The sequence below is a fragment of the Dendropsophus ebraccatus genome, chromosome 14 (genome assembly GCF_027789765.1).
Source record: "Dendropsophus ebraccatus isolate aDenEbr1 chromosome 14, aDenEbr1.pat, whole genome shotgun sequence".
NCBI classification, from domain to species: Eukaryota; Metazoa; Chordata; class Amphibia; order Anura; family Hylidae; genus Dendropsophus; species Dendropsophus ebraccatus.
In genome coordinates, this window is record NC_091467.1 from 12434386 (window position 1) to 12456708 (window position 22323).

Sequence of the window (22323 nt, forward strand, 5' to 3'; positions counted from 1 at the left end):
AAGAGGTTAGACCCAGCCACCCCTATAAAAGGTTAGTTAGTTCCTGGTGGGAGGTCTTGTCTTTAGTAAGACACAACTACAGTTTTTCCAGGCCTTCAAGTCCAGATGCACAGCTAAGTCCAAAGGTGCGGTAACTGTCACTTGGGTCAACCTTGCCTGAAATCCTTCTTAAAAATCAGGACAATTTCGAAAAGTCAAGGGATTTGTCCTCAGTAGGACAAAGTTCCTAAGCCGAAGTATCCTACTGGTAACTGCTCGACTTCCTTGGGTAATCTTGAGGAGTTAGTTTTGCCCAGTTGTTCAAGCCTGGGACCCACGCATTGTGCTACCCTTTCAAGTGATAGTACCCGTGTGTCCGGGGATGGGTAACACCACTTCTGACCACCGTGACAAGTACCCCAGAGAAAAAAAAAAAAGGAAGTCCACCTGCTGTATACCATCTAAGCACCCAGGGCCACGGCATATCTGCTAATGTTACTAGTACCTAACTATGGATGGATCTTTGAAATAATTTTTCCGTTCACCGTTCTCCCAACATTCTGTAAACAACACTTACCTGTGCTGGTTGGGGTATTGGCTGTGACAAATCCACCTTTTCTGCATAGGCCTGGATCAGTGCATACACATCCTTAAACCTGACAGCATCTTGAAGATCATGTAGCCGTGTCAGTGGGTGTACGTTGCTTCTTTTTGTATATGTCCAGTGCACATACTTGGAGTTAATGAAATCTTTTCTAGTCGTCCTATTAAATACAGCAAAAAAAACTAAAATTAATAAAGTTTCCTAAACTAAAGGATGTCATAAAGCAATAAAATAATTGTGGAAGAATAAAATAAGAAGACAGTACTCATCTGCTGCTGATCTCCTGCCCATGCCAGTCACCACCTCTTAATACTTCCTGTTCTCCGTGATAACACACAGGAAATTCTCACTCAGCCAATCATTGGCTACTCAGCTGACATTGATTGGTTGAGAAGTAATTTCTAGTGTCATGAGACAGGAAGTGATGAGAAGCAGGATCCAGCACTGTTGGAGCAGGAGGTAAGTATTACTTTTTTTTGCCCAGCTTAAAACATAAAAAAGTCATATTGTTTTCCTTTCAAACTTCTGCTGTGTATTTTTCACAATTTTTTGCCACATATTTTGTCTCAGTTTTGGATGCAAATTAGGACCAATTGAATATAGTTAGTCTAAACCCAAGATTTCAGGGATTGGTTCTGCCTGTAATAGATGCTATATTACTTATTCCAAGGTGTTTAAGCCCAATATATACTCACATGGCACTGTCTATAGTGGGTTTGATCGCCGGAGACGGGAGATTGGCCTCGACAATGTCATTGAATCCGGAGTTACCAACATTTTTGGCTAGCTGTAAAGACACCATGGTCAAAGTGAGAAAAGTGATCAGCATGGTGGAACAGCATGGTCTCCATCTTAGGGGCAGATGCATCAATGTCTTTGCCTAATTCAGGCCATCAAAAAATGTCCCCTTGCGCAAAAATTGTGCAACTTTTTAAAGTTTTGTGTCCCGTTCACCATGTGGGCAGGAAGGGGGCATGGCATTATTTATTCACATTTTTATCTCGTAAAATGTAAGCTAAAAAACACGCAAAGTCGGAGCGGGCTTAGATCTCCTAGCGTGCGCCTCTCGATAAATCCAGCTGTGAGAACGGGAGGAAATTTAAAATTAGAGTGACTCAAAAAACAAAAACAAACCATGGCTCTTGATGCATTTGCCCCTAAGGGCCCTATTCCACTGGACGATTATCGTTCGCATAATCGTTAACGATAAACGATCCAAACGACCGCTATTACGAAAGACCTGAAATCGTTCACCTATTTACATGGAACGATAATCGTTACTTATGATCGTTCTTGCAGTCGTCTTGTTGTCGCTATTGCGTCCGTCACTACTGCGAACGACCGAACAACTTATTCAATGCGAACGATTTGCGAACGAGCAACAATAAAAATAGGTCCAGGTCTTAAACGATCAACAATTTCTCGTTCGGTCGTTAGTCGTTAACTGCTATTCAACCGAACGATTATGGTTTAGATTTGAACGATTTAACGATAATCTGAACGATAATCGTCCGGTGGAATAGGACCCTAACACTTTTCGGCGAACAATCTAAATGCCTCAGAGTAATATTTTATAATATATCAAATTCATAAGATACCGGACACAATATGGGACAGTTATAAAAACATAAGGAAAGAAAATTACATTTTCAAAAAGACTGAACAAAAAATATTTTCCGGTTTTAGGATCTACAAAAAATTCCGGAAAGTGTTTGTTCTTACCAAGAGCTCTGAGGTTCCAAGCTTGTCGAGGGAGAGGGACTGAATACGGGAGTGATGGACACCAAGTTCTCGATGGACCCCAGAACATTCGATACAAGTCAGGATCCCCAGATTTATAGACAACCAAGTTGGATCTGATGAGCGAATGTATAAAAATCAGTCATGTAGTATATAGATGTAACTAAACACATAAATATCCAAACATTTCTGAAAAAACATAAGTGATTGTATATTCTGCCTGTTATTCATAGGCATATAGCAGGGATAGGCAACTTTCAGCCCTCCAGCCATTGCAAAACTACAATTCCCATCGTGCCTGGACAGCCAAAGCTAAAGCTTTGGCTGTCCAGGCATGATGGGAGTTGTAGTTTTGCAACAGCTGGAGGTTCCCCATTCCTGACATATATAGAGAAGGGACTGATCTTCATGGCGATGGTCCAAGCCACCACTTCATGACTCGAATTGTCTCTTCAGCAAATTTTTGTGTTTGTGGTAAGTAGTACATACTAGAGAAAGGGGCAGAGAACACCACTTCATATTAGCCACATCTCCATATTGGCCATGTAAAAGCTGCAGGTGTTAAAGAGGTATTCCAGTGAAAAAAACTCAGAAAGGTCAGAAAGGTATATAGATTTGAAAATGACTTTTAAAAATCCCCAGTCTTTTGGTACTTATCAGCTGCTGTATGTCCTGCATTAAGTGGTGTATTCTTTCCAGTCTGACACAGTGCTCTCTGCTGCCTCCTCTGTCCATGTCAGGAACTGTACAGAGCAGCAGCAAATCCCCATAGAAAACCTCTCCTGCTCTGGACAGTTCCTGACATGGACAGAGGTGGCAGCAGAGAGCACTGTGTCAGACTGGAAAGAATACACCCCTTCCTGCAGGACATCCGGCAGCTAATAAGTACTGGAAGAACCTTTATATGTTGCTTCCCTTATATAAACAGAATAAATATCTTATCCGTACAGCCTGCTCAGCCAATCCGTGATCGTGGCTCTGAACTTTCTCTGTGATTGGCTGAGCGGGCTGTCACTGCCGAGATGAGTTTGTCACGGAACTGGTGGCGGTCAGGACAGGATGGGTAGAGTGTGCAGAGGTTTTTAAAGGGGTTATCCAGCGTTAGAAAAACATGTCCGCTTTCTTCCAGAGACAGCGCCGCTCTTGTCTTCAGTTTGGGTGCAGGTTTTGCAACTCCGTTCCATTGAAAGGAATGCTTAAGCTTAATTGCAAACTGCACCTGAACTGGAGACAAGAGTGGTGCTGTCTCTGGAAGAAAGTGGCCATTTTTTTCTAATGCTGGATAGCCCCTTTAAGTGCTAGAGTACCCCTTTAAACATACATATTTCAAAGTTATAATAAGGGACAATATTTCCTCAGATACTGATAACTGTATATCTTATGATTCTATATGACCTCTCACCTGGAGCTCCACAGTCGCAGCACACGCTATTCCCAGGCATCCGTGTGATATCTTCTATAATGGCTTTGGTGAGATCTTCTATACTGTTTTCCTCACTGGGACGAACTTCATGGAAAGCCATGTTGAGAGCTTCCTGCTTGCTGTTAGTTAGTACAGAGATCCATCTGTAACATAGAAGGTATACATCGAGTTATTCCACAGACTGACCTGAAACCAGGACCAACTCACGTCTGTCCCAACTGGTGGACCTCAATGAGACAATCATGACATGTCCTCAAGAGTGAGAGACCCTTGGTGTAACCGCTTGCCGCTTTGGTCAAGAGATCAGGTCTGAACGGAGAAGCCCCCTCAGTATTTTTAATAGGAAATACAGTGACATTTCTTTAAAAAAATTGACCCAAAACTGCATTGAAACATGGTCTTCAAGGGATGAAAATAGCCATGATGCATAACCTATGGTGGATTGAAAGCCACTAGTGTTAAGCGGAGATGGCGATCGTTTGGGTTCAGCAAAGTTCGCAGAACCTGAATGTTTGGCATTTGTCTCCCCATGGCGGCAGAAGTTGGATGCAGAACTAGGGAGTCCCGAAAAACATGGATGCAGCCTATGGCCTATGACTGTATCCATGTTTTCCAGGACTCCCTAGGGCTGCATCCAACTTCGCCAGCCCCCCGTAATCAAATGCCGAATGCCAATGCCAAAGAGGTGGTCTTCTGGAGAGGTTTCAGCTTGCTCAACCCCTTTACCATAAATTCCTATATCCATTTTTCGCCTGAAAGTTGGACAACGCATCCTCAAGTCTTTCCAACCAGACGTCCACAAGTCTGTAAAGTTAAAACTTCTACTTACGCAATACACTCCTGATCATCATCAGCCAAGAAATGGTATGTCCGGTTATCTGGAATGAAGAACATTGGACTGTTTACACTCTGTACACCAATACAATAGAATATTAGTAAATGTTGCATAAAGATCCTCTATAACAATGCAAATTTAGGCATCACACTGGGCCTGTCCAAAGCCGGGTGACAATATATATCAGAGATTATGAGACATGAGCGGTACTGGAGCATGTGAGAGTCCCATTGTTCGGCATTTGATTACCAGTGGTTGAAGTTGGAAAACATTGATACAGCCATAGGCTATATCCATGTTTTCCAGGACTCCTTAGTAATGAGGAGTGACCACCCCGATGTTCGTTTCGGATCCCGAACAAAAAAAAAAAAATGATCATGATCATGAATATTCAAGAACAAATAAACATCATACCGTAGAAGCGTACGCTTTTCCTGTGTGTTCGTTTTTTGTTCGTGAATTTGCATTAATTTGCATACAGATTGCGTACGTTCTGGTCTAGGGTTACACACATGCGTACAGATTATCAAGCGCAAATCGTAAGTTACGCAATGGCATACGTTCGCAAATTCGAATAAGATCACTATAACCATTCCGTACGTCAAACAAAGGAACCTATTACTCGGGACGATTACCACAGGAAAAATCGTTATATCGTTCGAATTTAAACGATAATCGTCCTGTGTAATTGAAGGCAACGATCGGAAAATCGTTCGTAGGTCGTTGATTTAGAGCTAAACCTAAAATTACCGTTAATCGTTCGCTGTAATTCCACATTCGTTCGCTCACGTTCCGCATTTGTTCACTAATCGCTCAGTGTAATTGCACATTGTTCATTGCTTTGCTGGGATCAGAAGGAATAAACGACCATAGTAACGATCATAACTAACGACAGTGGCGTAGCTACCATGAAGGCAGGGCACGCAGCCGCGGGGGGGCCCGGGCCACAGGGGGGCCCGGGCCCCCCAGGGCAAAGCATGGCCTGCCTTCATGATGCTACCACATGCATCTCAGGACACCGCCAACCCCCACCGTTAGCGGTGTATAAGAGCATCACCGGCGCTGTCCCCTTTCCAGGCTTCCCGGAGCCAGCACTCGGCTTCGTCCAGCCCACCTCTGACAACCGCCCCCTCCGCGTCCCGCCAATCAGAGCGCCCCCCCCTCCCCCGGTGTAGCGTGTCGGCGCGGCCCCAGCGCCGCCACAGATCCTGGTCCCTGTCATCCCTCGGCGCCCCCCCCCCTCAACAAGGGAGTAGTTTCCTGGAGCCCCCCAGATGGTGTTTCAGGGCCGCCCGTGACCCCCGTTCTCCCCCTCCTTCTGGACGAGAGCTCAGACCAGACAGCACAGGACCAGAAGAGGAGCTGCCAGAGCAGGAACCAGGTCAGGTAAGATTCCCCACAGAAAACTATAAACCCCACCATGTCCTGCTAATAGTTCATGGTGGGAGTTGTAGTTTTGTAACCTGTTGCTGTCACTGTTGCAGAACTACAATCCCCATCAAGCCCTATTGGCAGAACATAAAGGGAGTTGTAGTTCTGCAATGGATAAGAGGATGACTCAGTATCGAGGGGGGAGCATGGCACAGTTATATACAGGACTACATCTCCCAGCATGGTGTGTGGTAGTATACAGGACTACATCTCCCAGCATGCTGTGTGTGGTAGTATACAGGACTACATCTCCCAGCATGGTGTGTGGTAATATACAGGACTACATCCCCAGCATGGTGTGTGGTAATATACAGGACTACATCCCCAGCATGGTGTGTGGGGTAATATACAGGACTACATCTCCCAGCATTGTGTGTGGGGTAATATACAGGACTACATCTCCCAGCATGGTGTGTGGGGTAATATACAGGACTACATCTCCCAGCATTGTGTGTGGGGTAATATACAGGACTACATCTCCCAGCATGGTGTGTGGTAATATACAGGACTACATCTCCCAGCATGGTGTGTAGGGTAATATACAGGACTACATCTCCCAGCATGGTGTGTGGGGTAATATACAGGACTACATCTCCCAGCATAGTGTGTGGTAATATACAGGACTACATCCCCAGCATGGTGTGTAGGGTAATATACAGGACTACATCTCCCAGCATAGTGTGGGGTAATATACAGGACTACATCCCCAGCATGGTGTGTGGTAATATACAGGACTACATCCCCAGCATGGTGTGTAGGGTAATATACAGGACTACATCTCCCAGCATAGTGTGGGGTAATATACAGGACTACATCCCCAGCATGGTGTGTGGTAATATACAGGACTACATCCCCAGCATGGTGTGTGGGGTAATATACAGGACTACATCTCCCAGCATTGTGTGTGGGGTAATATACAGGACTACATCTCCCAGCATAGTGTGGGGTAATATACAGGACTACATCTCCCAGCATTGTGTGTGGGGTAATATACAGGACTACATCTCCCAGCATAGTGTGTGGTAATATACAGGACTACATCTCCCAGCATGGTGTGTAGGGTAATATACAGGACTACATCTCCCAGCATGGTGTGTGGGGTAATATACAGGACTACATCTCCCAGCATAGTGTGTGGTAATATACAGGACTACATCCCCAGCATGGTGTGTAGGGTAATATACAGGACTACATCTCCCAGCATAGTGTGGGGTAATATACAGGACTACATCCCCAGCATGGTGTGTGGGGTAATATACAGGACTACATCTCCCAGCATTGTGTGTGGGGTAATATACAGGACTACATCTCTCAGCATGGTGTGTGTGTGGTTATTTGCAGGTTTTAATAGGAGTTGTAGTTCACACACTTAAGATGATGGCACAGTACATGAGGGGGAGATGGTAGCACAATACACAAGGGATAGCCAGCACCACAGTGCTCCGCCTTCATGGCGGCTCACAACACGTCGCATGGCAGAGAGGGTTTCTTTTGTGGCCAGAGGCAGCTGTGCACCTCCAGCCACAAGAGCTCCCAAACCTACCCCCTCCCCCCCATATACATACTCACTTTGCCCGTCGCAGCATTCCTTTATTCTCCCAGCCCCATGGTGCACAAGTGGCACGCCGGGGAACTGTGCCAGGCCAGGTGAGTGTGTGTCTGGCAGGTGAGTGGGGGGGGGGCCCATAAAGTTTTTTGCTATGGGGCCCCATGAATCCTAGTTACGCCCCTGACTAACGACCATCGTTCTGTGTAATATGGTGAACGATTTCAGGTTAATGATAAACAATCTTGTTTGCGATCATTTATCGTTAGTCGTCAATCGTTACAAATCGCTCCCTGTAATAGGACCCTTTGTACAAACATACGAACATGTTCGCTCATCACTACTCCCTAGGGCCGCATCCAAATTCTTCACCCACCGGTAATCAAATACTGAATGATGGGACACGAGCATGCTCCAGCACCGCTCATCTCTAGCACTTCCCAATGCTGACATGTTTGGTGATTATGTTTTACTAGCGACATTGTCATCTTTCTAAGTATTGTTATAGCTATTGTTCCTAAATAGTCACAAGTTGTCATCATGTCAGTTGTCACCTGTGAATTAACTTCTCAGAATCTGATCATTCTATTAGCAGGTCCAGTCAGTAAGCACACTGCTTACTGACTGGACCTGCAAGTGACGACTAATATCCTCACACTTCTAGCTGGTCCTTATGCAAAATTGGTCACTACAATAAACCAGACAAATAGGATCTATATAGACCATGAATACTAGGTAAGTAACTAACTAAGTAAGTAAGTAAGTAATAAAAGCTGCAGAAGTGGTCATCCCAACATACATCTGTATCATTATAGTATGGCCTAAATACTTGCACATCTTATACCCAAGCTTTTAAAGTAAAGTATTAAATGATTACATCCTCAGCCTGATTTAAAGGGGTAGTTCACCCTCCCATAAAAATTCTTTCAAATCAAGTGCCAGAGATTTGAAATTTAAAATGTCTATTAAAAAATCTCCAGTCTTCCAGTACTTATCAGCTGCTGTAATCCCTGCAGGAAGTGGTGTATTCTTTCCAGTCTGACACAGTGCTCTCTGCTGCCACCTCTGTCCATGGCAGGAACTGTCCAGAGCAGGAGAGGTTTTCTATGGGGATTTGCTACTGCTCTGGACAGTTCCTGACATGGACAGAGGTGGCAGCAGAGAGCGCTGTGTCAGACTGAAAAGAATACACCACTTCCTGCTGGAGATACAGCAGCTGATAAGTACTGGAAAATTGGGAAAACATTTTTTAACAGAAGTTATTTAGTTGATTACTAAGACATTGATTACTAAGAAGACATTAGTTGATTTCTAAACCATTTTTGTTCTCTGGAGTACCCCTTCAACATGTAAAATTTAAAGAAACACTGTTTTGCCCTTTTTTAAAACCTATTTTTAAAATTATTTAATGCTTTAATAATTACTGCAATTTCAACTTACAACTTCCCTTCATTTGTTGGTACATTATAACTCTTACCACAGAAAAAAATCTTGGCCACTAGGTGCCTGCAAGAAGAGTGATAGAAAGCTTTAACTATGTATCTGCAATATGTGTGAGGGTCTATACTGTGCCTGAAAGGTAAATCAATGTTTCCCTCTCAGCAGCAGTTCAATGCTTGGCATAACACCTTCCTTGCTGTGCTGCTGCTGTTTCTTTCCTTTCTGCTTCCACAGCATCTTGCCAACCCAGTGCACCAGTAATCCATTGACAAGACAGCCATGTCATGCCATAGCAGAGGTGTATCTCTGACCTTTAATTTTGCTTATCCTTATCTAAAGAAGTGAGTGATCTATATGGGAAGTGAAAACAAATAAACAGCTCCTAATAACTTCTTTAATAAGTGGAGGAGACATACGGGATATCAGGTCAAAGCATTTCTTGTCTTCCATATTGGGCTTCACTTGGCACGTCAAAAGGTTTAGTTTAGCTGGTTGTCTATTAGGCTGCAAAAAATAGAGAAACCATCATATAACCTTATTGTATATTACATTGTAGGAATAGTGTCGATAATTAGATCGAATCTCGAACAATCTCACCCGAACCCTCGAAATTCAATTACCGCTGTCTGAAGAGGTGGCATGCAGCCCTAGGAAGTCCTGGAAAACATGGATCCTAAGGAAGCCTTAGGGCTGCATCCAGCTTCTCCAGACACCGGTAATCAAATGCTGCACGCTCGGGTTTGGACAACATTCGCTCATCTCTATGGATAATACATAGGTGGTCCTTGTAGGCCTTCAATTTTCATTTTATTAAGTATTTTTTAAGTATTAAGTACTTTTGCCGCCCAGAGCTGACCATCTCTCAGCAAAAGTCACCTTCACTAGATAGAACGCTCGGCACTACTAGCCCGATTCCAAAGCGCTGGATCAGTGTGTATATAGAACAGTGGAGGACCATTTAACTTCTGAACCTTGCGGTGGTGCTCAACATGTAAGAGAATAGTCCCAAAGTAAGTTCACTAGTAGAAGAAATGTGGCACTCACCCTCACTAGCGGGTGACGATGGTTTCGTGCACACACCTGTGCACACCTGATCAGGCCAAGAGGAAACAAGTCACAGGTGTGAGCGCGAAACGATTGTCGCCCGCTAGTCCGCATCTTAGTACCAGCTTGGAATAAACTTTCTTTTATCTGCATGAAGAAAGGGTGAGTGCCACATTTCTTCTACTAGTGAACCCACATTCAATTTGCATCCTCCCCCTCCACCAGTGCCCAAGGATACCCCAGATATCTTGAGTCTATCAATTCCACTAGTATCCATGTAGGAACCAACTATTACAATGAATAAGTCCATTTATACCGTTCCATGAGCAATGATCAAGAAACAGTTCTTGACGGAGCATTTCCTCTTCTGCCAAACCTTCCTGAGCCTGAAAAATAAAGCGATATAGAAAGTTGTTATAATCACGATACTAATCTACAGGGCTAAACTTAAAGGAGAAGTCCTTGTGGGGGAGGGGGCTTGTGTAAAAAAAAACACTACGGGTAGGGGGTGGGTTGCAGTTGAAATATATATGCTTACCGGTTTACGAACCCACACTGCATCGCAACACAGAGCTCCTGCGCCCAGCCGGCTGTCATCTTCTCCCTTGTTCCGAGTACGTCATGCCCTAGGATCCACGTCACAGACTGGGTGGGATTTAGCCCGCTCAGCCAATCAGTGACTGCAGCGATGTCCCGCCCTAGTCACTGACTGGCTAAGCAGGGCATCCCTCAGCTGGGGCATGAAAAAGCCAGCGGGGAGCTCAAAAGACAGACGGCCGGGTCCAGCAGCGGGACATGGCGCTGCATGGCCTCGGGGACCATGTTGCATGTTGCCCTCTTCCCCCTGCCTGTAGCGTTTTTTTTTATTCCCGGCCAGACATCTCCTTTAATATAAAAACAGGTCCTGATGACACACTTCTTTTTTTTCTATGTAAATTTCCATTTATTTATTTATTTATATATATATTTTTTTTTTATGGCAATTTCTATATTCCACCCTTATGGGCCATCTCTTTGAGCTGAAAAATGATGCATTTGAGATCTGAAAGAGTTCTGACTGGAAAAAGATTAACATCCAGAATTGTTACAGACAGAAAATTTAGTGCAAGGGACTTCTGTCTGTGCCAGAAAGCTAGTTTTTATGGATTATAGTTTTTAAAAGTCTAAAAATCATCAAAATAGTCTAATACGTTTTTTAAAAAAGTTAAAAAATGGCACACATACTAAAGAGAGGCTGATAAAACACTCCAAAGGGTATCTAAGTGTCCCAAAATACTGAGTAAGAACATAGCCTGATATCGCCATTATAAATAACACAGGATCTACCACTAACTACAGCTGCTGGCCACAGCTACCCCCGTCACTGTAACCTCTGCATAGGTCACAGAGCGTGCCTAAAATAATCTCCCATAGAAGTCAATTAATCCCTAATGTTCACAGTCTCCTATGTCAAGGTGGTGGCTGTAAAGCGTCACTTCCAACCAGGGGCGGATTAACTTTACTATAGGCCCCGGGCTGTTCACCAATCCTGGGCCCCCCCACCCCACTGTAACTATGGCAGCACTAGCCTGGCGTTCATAGTACAGGACAGATAATGCCATGATGTCCTGATTTGTGCAAAATTGCCATAAAAAACAGTGATTTTTTGCAAATTATGGCGGAAGTGTAGCCAGGAGACAGTACACCACGGAAAGTATAAGTCTTTTTGGGTGGTCATGGGCCCCCCAGGAGCTGAGGGCCCCGGGCTGCCGCCCGAAACGCCCCTATTATAATCCACTACTGCTTCCAACTGGTCCACGGATGTGGCGTCCCATCAGCTCTTAGGTTTAGTGCCGGTTAGTGCAAAGCACAGTGCACAATGCCAGGAACGGCCAGGGGGGAAGGTTTGGTGCTGGCAAAGCTCAGTCTATTGCACTGTTCTATACTAAAGCCCCACCAGAACCCCCCACTCAGATCGGCATTAAAAACTTAGAGCTGACATGACACTGACTGCGAGACCCTAAGCGATGTGGAAAATTCAGGACTCGAGGGGAACTGCAACGGGTATGATGCTGTCTGGCCGATAATGGTCAGGGCAAGTACATGACAGGTCCGCTGCTGGTCTATAACCTCACCACCATACAGCCAAGTCCGCATACCCCCATCGACCATGGAATATTGGACTTGTCTGAAGCAAACAGCAAAAAGGTTGGGGACCCCTTGTGCCTTAAAGCACATCTCTGAATCCTGTTAACAGCAGCTCTGACAAGATGGCAGCCCTCAATCATGTACAAGAAATTAAAATTATAATCACTTAATCCTATGCCCCATTTGCTGTCAACATTTGGCCCAGTTGCCATAAACATAACAAAAGCAACACTTTTCTACCCATAAATCCCAAAATGCCTTGCTCCCAGACACTGTCCACAATAAAAAAAAAAAAATGGTAATGATCCCGTTTACATCCTATAGGTCAGGGGTAGGGAACCTTGGCTCTCTAGCTGTTGCAAAACTACAACTCCTTTCATGCCTGGACAGCCAAAGCTTTAGCTTTGGCTGTCCAGGCATGATGGGAGATGTAGTTTTGCAACAACTGGAGAGCCAAGTCCCCCCTCCCCCCCCGCTATAGGTTATAGCTGGGAGGCTTCACATACACATTACTGCTCTCTCTATGTGACAAAATTAATTGTAACTAATAGCCGCCACTCCTAATAGCCACGCTTTGTGCTGCAGGCAGCAGACGGGACTGAACACCATACATTATACTAAAGTCTACTTCTGGGTTCCTGCCGCGGAGGCAGAAGTCTTAGGAAACCATTATCTTTATTGCTGCCCAGTTTTCCCTGTCAGTCCGGTGGTATTTTGCATTAGCGGTATAGTGATGATTGCACGCGTTTTGGCCGTCCGCCAGGCGACTATTGAGAATTATTTCCTTTATCCCCCACTTCGCTCCATTGTATACACATACAATACTATATGTGCTAAGGGAGCCATTCTATTTCCGCCCATAGATGCAACCATTAGTAGCTGGCGGTTACTGACACAGATCTATCAGCAGCTACACATGGTTAGTTTCTCATATTTATCAAGTTACTCCCAAAGCAAGACCTACCCCGAGAATAGGACCTGGCGGCATTTTGCAGCTTTTTGGAGTAGGTGTGAAATATAAGACCTGCTCCAATAATAAGCCCAGGTTATAGTCAGCTGACCAGATCCCTTACACTGGGTGCTGAGCATCAGCCAATCAGGGACAGACTTGTTATGCTCCGCCCCCACCTGCTCAACACAAGCTGCAGGGGAGGCAAGAGGGGTAAGAAGATGCACAGTTGGGGTCAGTGAATATGGGGTTATGGAGGGTGTGTGGGCAACTACAGAGGGGGGGGGAGGTATATTGAATTGAGAAACAAATATAGAGGGGGGAGGTATACAGCGAGGCAGAGGGGGGAGGTATACAGTATGGGGGAACAACTACAGAGGGGGAAGGTATACAGTATGGGGGAACAACTACAGAGGGGGAAGGTATACAGTATGGGGGAACAACTACAGAGGGGGAAGGTATACAGTATGGGGGAACAACTACAGAGGGGGAAGGTATACAGTATGGGGGAACAACTACAGAGGGGGAGGTATACAGTATGGGGGAATAACTACGGGGGGGGTATATAGTATGGGGGAACAACTACAGAGGAAGGATGTACAGTATACAGTATGGGGGAACATTACATAGTGGGGAGGTATACAGTATGGGGGAACAACTACAGAGGAAGGATGTATACAGTATGGGGGAACAACTACGGGGGGCAGGTATATAGTATGGGGGAACAACTACAGAGGAAGGATGTATACAGTATGGGGGAACAACTATAGAGGGGGAGGTAGGTATACAGTATGGGGGAACAACTACAGAGGGGGAGGTATACAGTATGGGGGAACAACTACAGAGGGGGAGGAATACAGTATGGGGGAACAACTACAGAGAGGGAGGTATACAGTATGGGGGAACAACTACAGAGGGGGAGGTATACAGTATGGGGGAATAACTACGGGGGGGGGGGGGGTATATAGTATGGGGGAACAACTACAGAGGAAGGATGTACAGTATACAGTATGGGGGAACATTACATAGTGGGGAGGTATACAGTATGGGGGAACAACTACAGAGGAAGGATGTATACAGTATGGGGGAACAACTACGGGGGGCAGGTATATAGTATGGGGGAACAACTACAGAGGAAGGATGTATACAGTATGGGGGAACAACTAAAGAGGGGGAGGAATACAGTATGGGGGAACCACTACAGAGGGGGAGGTATACAGTATGGGGGAATAACTACGGGGGGGGGGGGGGGGGAGTTTACAGTATGGGGGAACAACTACAGAGGAAGGATGTATACAGTATGGGGGAACAACTACAGAGGGGGAGGGAGGTATACAGTATGGGGGAACAACTACAGAGGAAGGATGTATACAATATGGGGGAACAACTACAGAGGGGGAGGGAGGTATACAGTATGGGGGAACAACTACAGAGGGGGAGTCATACAGTATGGGGGAACAACTACAGAGGGGGGAGGTATATAGTATGGGGGAACAACTACAGAGGGGGAGGTATACAGTATGGGGGAACCACTACAGCAGGGATTTATATGGTATAGGGACAACCTGCAGAGGGGCAAGGTATATAGTATGGGGGAACAACTACAGAGGGGGGAGGTATACAGTATGGGGGAGCAACTACAGAGGGGGGAGGTATACAGTATGGAGGCCTTACTGCAGAAGAGGAATGTATACAGTATGGGGGAACAACTAAGAGAGAGGGGAGGGAGGTAAACAGTATGGGGGGCTTAGTGCAGGGAAGGGGTATACAGTATGGGGGGGGGGGCAGAATTACAGAGAACTAGCAGAGAGGGGAGGTATACCGTATGGAGGCCTAACTACAGTACAAGGGAACTTCTAGTAGGACATACAGTATTGGTGGCTAACTACCATATAGGGTGGGGATACAGTGTAGGGGTACACTGAGTTTCTCAGAAAATAAGACCTACCTGAAAATAAGCCCTAGCCCATTTCAAAGAAAAAAAAAATATATAAGACCCTGTCTTATTTTCAGACAAACACAGTATCTGCATATGGAACATTTTCAGCTTATTGAAATAACACAATAAAAAACACCAAAAAGACTATATATATATATATATATAAGCAAAAACCTTGCGGCTGCTATTAAACATCTGCCTTGGACCACTGCAAACCGGCCATTAAGCCTCAGTGCAAAGTCACAAGCCATTAATTTCCGCTGACCAGGACAATCTATGCGGCTCAGGACCCGGCTGCTAAGAAAACCAAATAGCTTGTAGCACAGAACGCGGCAATGACTGCTACCCCAGCAGATGGTAACCCGCAGTGATGAAGCCGATCTATCATGTCCGTGTAATCTCTAGATGATCAAGCAGAACGGTACAGAACAACATCAGCCTTACCATCAAGCACTAACCACTTCTGCTCTATTTCTAATCAGAATAAGGAAGCAGTCGGATCGCCCGTTATTTATCACATTGTCTACGATAACAATAGGCAGGACACGTACCCGTCACTCTTCTTAAACAAGTATCCATGTTTCTCGGTGCCGTACTGCATGTTGCCTTGCAGCTGATGCATGCTGTACACAATCTGCTTACTGATCGAATCCTGTAGGGAAGAATACATTTTTTAAATAAAAATTTAAATTTTTTTTTTTTTTTTAAGTTCTTCTCTCTAAAGACGTTAAACTGTCATTGTTGCTTTTGCTTTTTATTCCCAGCAATTCCTTTCAGGCAGAGCTGAGGGTTCACTAGGGAGTTTTCTTTGACAGTTATGATCGGCCTAAATCCCCGGAACAATGATTATAGTATCTGCGCTCGTATATACAGGACAGAGGATGATGGGAGACGATATGCTATTCTAACCAGGCAGCCATGTATTTTATTACAATGTAAGAACCTATTGTTTTGAAGGAAGAGGCCATAAGACCTAGTGCGGCAGCTTATACTTACAGAATAGATTGCTCTATAAGTTATGTTACTATCTCCTAAATGGACGACCTACCCTGTTACAGCTTATTCACATATAGCTAATATAGCTTATTCACATATAGCTGTTATAGCTTATTCACATATAAATAATATAGCTTATTCACATATAGCTGTTACAGCTTATTCACATATAGCTGTTATAGCTTATTCACATATAGCTGTTATAGCTTATACACATATAGCTGTTATAGCTTATTCACATATAGCTAATATAGCTTATTCACATATAGCTAATATAGCTTATTCACATATAAGTAATATAGCTTATTCACATATAGCTGTTATAGCTTATACACATATAGCTGTTATAGCTTATACACATATAGCTGTTATAGCTTATTCACATATAGCTGTTATAGCTTATACACATATAGCTGTTATAGCTTATTCACATATAGCTGTTATAGCTTATTCACATATAGCTGTTATAGCTTATACACATATAGCTAATATAGCTTATTCACATATAGCTGTTATAGCTTATTCACATATAAGTAATATAGCTTATTCACATATAGGTAATATAGCTTATTCACATATAGCTGTTATAGCTTATACACATATAGCTGTTATAGCTTATTCACATATAGCTGTTATAGCTTATTCACATATAGCTGTTATAGCTTATTCACATATAGCTGTTATAGCTTATTCACATATAGCTGTTATAGCTTATACACATATAGCTGTTATAGCTTATTCACATATAGCTGTTATAGCTTATTCACATATAGCTGTTATAGCTTATTCACATATAGGTAATATAGCTTATTCACATATAGCTGTTATAGCTTATTCACAGAGTTCCCCCTTTCTGTGTTGAACGATCATTAAATGACTCGAGTAGCGAACCCCATCAAAATCAATGGAAGACTCAAGCATTTAACCAGCTGCCTCCTGCTTGGTAGAACGGAGGGTGTCTGGTTCACTTTCAATGTGTCTTGCAGAAAGGGACTGCAATTTTCTATCTAATTTTTGTATATTTTGTGTAAACGAAATATACGAAAATTAGAAAAAAAAACCCTCCAACGTTATCCCGGCAATTGACGGAATACAACTGGAGTCCTAAAGTGTCTTGCAGTAACTTTATATTTGTACACTTCGTCCCTTGAGAAAGGATGTGTAAAGGAAATATATGAAATAACTAGGTTTATTCCACCTTAAATGAGGGCAGCATAAACTAGTGACAGAAATGCTGAAGAGATCGGTGTATTACTTACATCATTCTGTTCAGCGGTATCCATGTTTTTGAGGATTATATAAGGTCTTCCCTTGTAGTCTCTCCATTCCATTGGAACAACAGAGCTTTATTGAACTATTTTCTGACCACCCAAGACTATGTTACATGGGCGCTATTGGCCAAATGGGCCAAAATGATCCGCGACAAATGAGTATTGGCTCAATCCACATCTGATCCTATCTTCTATGCAGGTTTAAATAATCCTAGTTAGTCTACCAGACTTCCCCATACAAGACGTGTGGCTGACAATGATGAAAGTGGAGGGCCACACAAACAATGCAGTCATTGTTCATCTGGCCTTGTCTGCACAATAATCGAGTCATGTATAAAGGCCCTATTCCACGGGTCATTTAGAGGAGCAATATCGTTCGTATTCGGCCGATAATGGCCGCTACGAACGATATTCGTCCAGTGGAATAGAGTGCAACGATCAGCCGACATTGATCGTTGCAGTCGCTTTTTTTTCAACATGTTGAAAAACAAGCTACTGATATAGCAGCGATCTGCTGCCGTCGCTCCGTTGAATAGGACCGTCGGCAGCAGATGCGGCTATATCCTATGGGCTGCCCGGACGATCAGCGATCCCCCGGGCAGCCCCCCCAGCAGCTCCCCGCCGCCCCCTCCCGCACTCACCCGCTCGCTGAAGCTGCGTTGAATAGCGGCGGCAGCGAGCGGGGAACGAGGAGCAAACGAGCGCTAATAGCGCTCGTTTGCTCCTCCAAACGACTCGTGGAATAGGGGCAAAAGTTCCTTAGATATGTGCCTAGATAGGAACTCTTATTTGGTGAGGGGTCTACCCATCTAAAAAGTCTGTTACTCTCTGGGGGGAAGACAAATTATGAGTGATTATGATGGCCTTCAGGTGCACACAATGGAGTTTAGGGATAAGCGCAACTGGAGCATGCGCCATTCCAATCGTTTAGCATTTGACGACTGAAGAAGTTAGATGCAGCCCTAGGGAGTCGTGGAAAACATGACTACAGCCATAGGCTATATCCAGGACTTCCTAGGGTTGCATCCAACTTCTTTAGCCACCAGTAATCAAATGCTGAACAATCGGACTCGAGCATACGCTGGTTTTGCTCATCCCTAGGGAGAGCAATTGAAGACCGTGTATAGGGGAAGTAGTGAAGATTCTCAGAGCGACCATTCAGATTCCAGCTCTCGCTTATAGGGCTTTGGGTGGACAAAGTACACTGGACTCTCAGAGCGCCCCCGCCATACATACCATAGCTGGCTGACAGACATTATCCATTCACGACATAACATTGGTAATTAACGTGTCAGAGCCGCTCTCCTTTCAGCACCATCCTGGAAGAATTGATCCTCCTCTATAAATACTATTAGTGAGGAGACTGGTTAATGGCAGATTAAATGACCCATTAATGTTCCCCTTTCATGCCGCCCTTGTAAAATAATTACTTTTTTTTGAAGGCTTCTATCCCCATTTTAATTACTAGAAAAATAATTTGCACCATTTAAGTGTTTGTCGGAATGAGTCAGTCTAATTGCATTTTACCTATTAACAGTGCAGATCTGTATTTGTCATACTTAAAGGGGCTCGGTTAGGAGGCTGGAACTAGGATAATACGGTGTATGGTGCTATTTGTAAATTTAAAGTAAATGTTTTCTTGTACATTATCTTCTTCTAAGGGTCTATTCACACGTCAGTATATTTTTCCAATCCGCAAATTTCAGTCAGTATACAATCCGCAAATTCAGGCTGGGTTCACACTATGTATATTTGAGGCTGTATTTGGTCCTCATGTCAGGTCCTCATAGCAACCAAAACCAGGAGTGGATTGAAAACACAGAAAGGATCTGTTCACACAATGTTGAAATTGAGTGGATGGCCGCCATATAACAGTAAATAACGGCCATTATTTCAATACCACAGCCGTTGTTTTAAAATAACAGCAAATATTTGCCATTAAATGATGGCCATCCACTCAATTACAACATTATGTGAACAGAGCCTTTCTGTGTTTTCAATCCACTCCTGGTTTTGGTTGCTATACAGCCTCACAAATACAGCCTCAAATATACATAGTGTGAACCTAGCCTTAGTCCGTATTGCATCCGTATTGCATCCGTATTGCTTCAGTAAAATACAGACCCCATAGAGTTGTATTGGATGTGTCAGTTACTGTCCGTACTAGGGTCTGTCCTTTTTTTTTTGCGGAACGGATTGCAGCCCAGTACACAACACGGATGTGTGTATAGGTCCATTGAAATACATTGGTCCTATATTATTGCGGATCCGCAATTAAGGACATGAACAGGACGTATGAATAGAGCCTAAGATAGGCACCTAAGGAGTACAGTAAATAGAGAGAAGCGCAACTGGAGAATGCTCAATCATTTGGCATTAGACTGCCGGTGGCTGAAGAAGTTGGATGCAGTCCTAAGGCTGCCTGGAAAACATGGATACAGCCATAATCCATAGGCTGCATCCATGTTTTCCCGGACTCCTAAGGGCTGCATCCAACTTCTTCAGTCATCAGTAATCAAATGCCGAACGATCGGATTTAAAGGGAATCTGTCAGCACTTGGACCCAATCTGAAGTGCTAACAGTGTGATACAGATGACAGTGCCCTAGCAGACATCGTACCCTTTGTATATCTGTCCCCGAAGGAGATTCAGCACAATCTTTGTTTTCTTATAGTAAAGAGTCAAAGAGGAGTTGTGACTTTGCGTTTGTGCTGCAGTCTGGCACTCCTCACCACTTCTTCCTCCTCTCTCTTCTCTACGAATAAATATTCTGACTTGGTCTCTAGCACGAGCATCGGTGATATCAAAGGCCGGGCGCATCCTCCATCCTTAACCTGTGCAGGAGCGGTAGACGGGAACAGCGACTAAAGCCAATTCCCTCAGCGGCTCCTTCCGGCTATAACGCCTGCGCAAGTTAAGGATGCAGTACACACCTGGCCCTTGAAATCAATGGCGCGCACGTTGGTGGCCAAGACAGAATATTTATAGAGAAGAGGGAGAATGAGGAGTGGTGAAGTGTGTTGGAGTGTGGCACAAATGCTGAGCCACAACTTCTCTTTGACTCTTCTTTACTATAAGAAAATAAAGACTGTGCTGAATCTCTTCCATGGACAGCTATACAAAAAGTCCTGTGTCTGCTAGGGCACTGTCATCTGTATTACACTGTTAGCACCTCGGGTCAGGTCCAGGTGCTGACAGATTCCCTTTAAATGACAGCACAAACAATACAGGTATCGTTGGTGTGGCCCACCACTCGATCAGTTGTCGAGTGTAAAGGCACCACAAGCAATTGTCGATCTAGCTGATCTGCACTTGTTTGCTTCTGTAGACGGAAGCAAATCAGGCTGTCTAAAAGGACCTGTAGTAGTACCGTCTCTGCCTTTGTTGTACATATGGAGGCATAATCCTTTATTTAGAATTTACGCCATTATTTCACATAAGCCGCAGCAGCTCAGGAAACATACGGCGTCATTTCACAGCTGACCGCACTGTTGACCCACTCTTTTATAAGGCGTGACTAACGTGTTGTACCATCCTATAAAATCCACAAAAGACGTAAAATTATAGAGAAAGCTAAACAAATTATAATAGGCATCCTCAGTTAAAAATCAGTCAACGTATTAGAATAATAAAAAGGCATAAAACATCTCCCGTCATCTGATGTCACGCATACACGTATACAGCAGACGCTCTGCCGGCTCTAAGCCAATGAAATGCAATAATCCAGATCAGTTCTGTCTGGGAGACAAATATTGACTTTTTTTCTGTAAATACGCGGAGCCGTTGTTGCAAAATGTCATTTTTTGATATTTACGAATAAAACGTCAACGAGAGGAGAAATGAAAGGAAAAAAAATCGATGAACTTACTCTTCTGAACTTTGGAAAGCAAAGGGAGAGAAGGAGGACACAATGATGAATATTGGAAGAGAAAACAACAGATTCAGATAAATCGGGGGAAGGGAAACTTGACTCACCAGCTCTTGCAAAACTATAACGATGGGAGTTGTAGTTTTGCAACAGCTGGAGAGCCAAAGTTCTTTACCCCTGAGATAAACACTAGTCCACAATGAGTGACAGTGCCCCCCCTATATATTCTAGTAGGGCTCTGTTCACACTGTCACCAAGGCTTCCTTTGTACAGAGTCTGTATACTCACTGTATATACTGACAGCAGCTCCCTGTGTACTCACTGTATATACTGACAGCAGCTCTCTGCGTACTCACTGTATATACTGACAGCAGCTCCCTGTGTACTCACTGTATATACTGACAGCAGCTCCCTGTGTACTCACTGTATATACTGACAGCAGCTCCCTGTGTACTCACTGTATATACTGACAGCAACTCCCTGTGTACTCACTGTATATACTGACAGCAGCTCCCTGTGTACTCACTGTATATACTGACAGCAGCTCCCTGTGTACTCTCTGTATATACTGACAGCAGCTCCCTGTGTACTCACTGTATATACTGACAGCAGCTTCCTGTGTACTCACTGTATATACTGACAGCAGCTCCCTGTGTACCCACTGTATATACTGACAGCAGCTCCCTGTGTACTCACTGTATATACTGACAGCAGCTCCCTGTGTACTCACTGTATATACTGACAGCAGCTCCCTGTGTACTCACTGTATATACTGACAGCAGCTCTCTGTGTACTCACTGTATATACTGACAGCAACTCCCTGTGTACTCAGGGAGCTGCTGTCAGTATATACAGTGAGTACACAGGGAGCTGCTGTCAGTATATATAGCAAGTACAGTTATTAACACTGAGCAATTTTACTATATCCTTTTAACAGGATATTCAACTTTCTTCTGACCCAAAACAATATACTAAACAGATCCATGACTTTCTATTGAACCTTATGACAATCTTTCTACTGTAAGTAACCAATATTGATGCAGCCCTGACATTACCGCTCAGATTGCTAGAAGACTTTGTTGTCTTGGCTCTGAATTGCTATTTATATGAATGGTGATTGTCATGCATAAA

At 44.0% G+C, this 22323-nt stretch overlaps 1 protein-coding gene across 1 annotated transcript in view; it reads right to left on the reverse strand.

The window, feature by feature from the left end:
• Window positions 1-22323, reverse strand: part of LOC138773000 (arf-GAP with SH3 domain, ANK repeat and PH domain-containing protein 2-like) — a 125105-nt gene that overhangs the window by 16160 nt on the left and 86622 nt on the right. Inside the window, exons 10-17 of the mRNA XM_069953859.1 lie at window positions 15609-15709; window positions 10359-10428; window positions 9415-9502; window positions 4576-4624; window positions 3726-3889; window positions 2306-2439; window positions 1279-1370; window positions 557-743 (exon numbers count right to left, since the gene is read on the reverse strand). Coding sequence (XP_069809960.1) covers window positions 557-743; window positions 1279-1370; window positions 2306-2439; window positions 3726-3889; window positions 4576-4624; window positions 9415-9502; window positions 10359-10428; window positions 15609-15709 — 885 coding nt within the window. The remainder of the gene's footprint in view (window positions 1-556; window positions 744-1278; window positions 1371-2305; window positions 2440-3725; window positions 3890-4575; window positions 4625-9414; window positions 9503-10358; window positions 10429-15608; window positions 15710-22323) is intronic.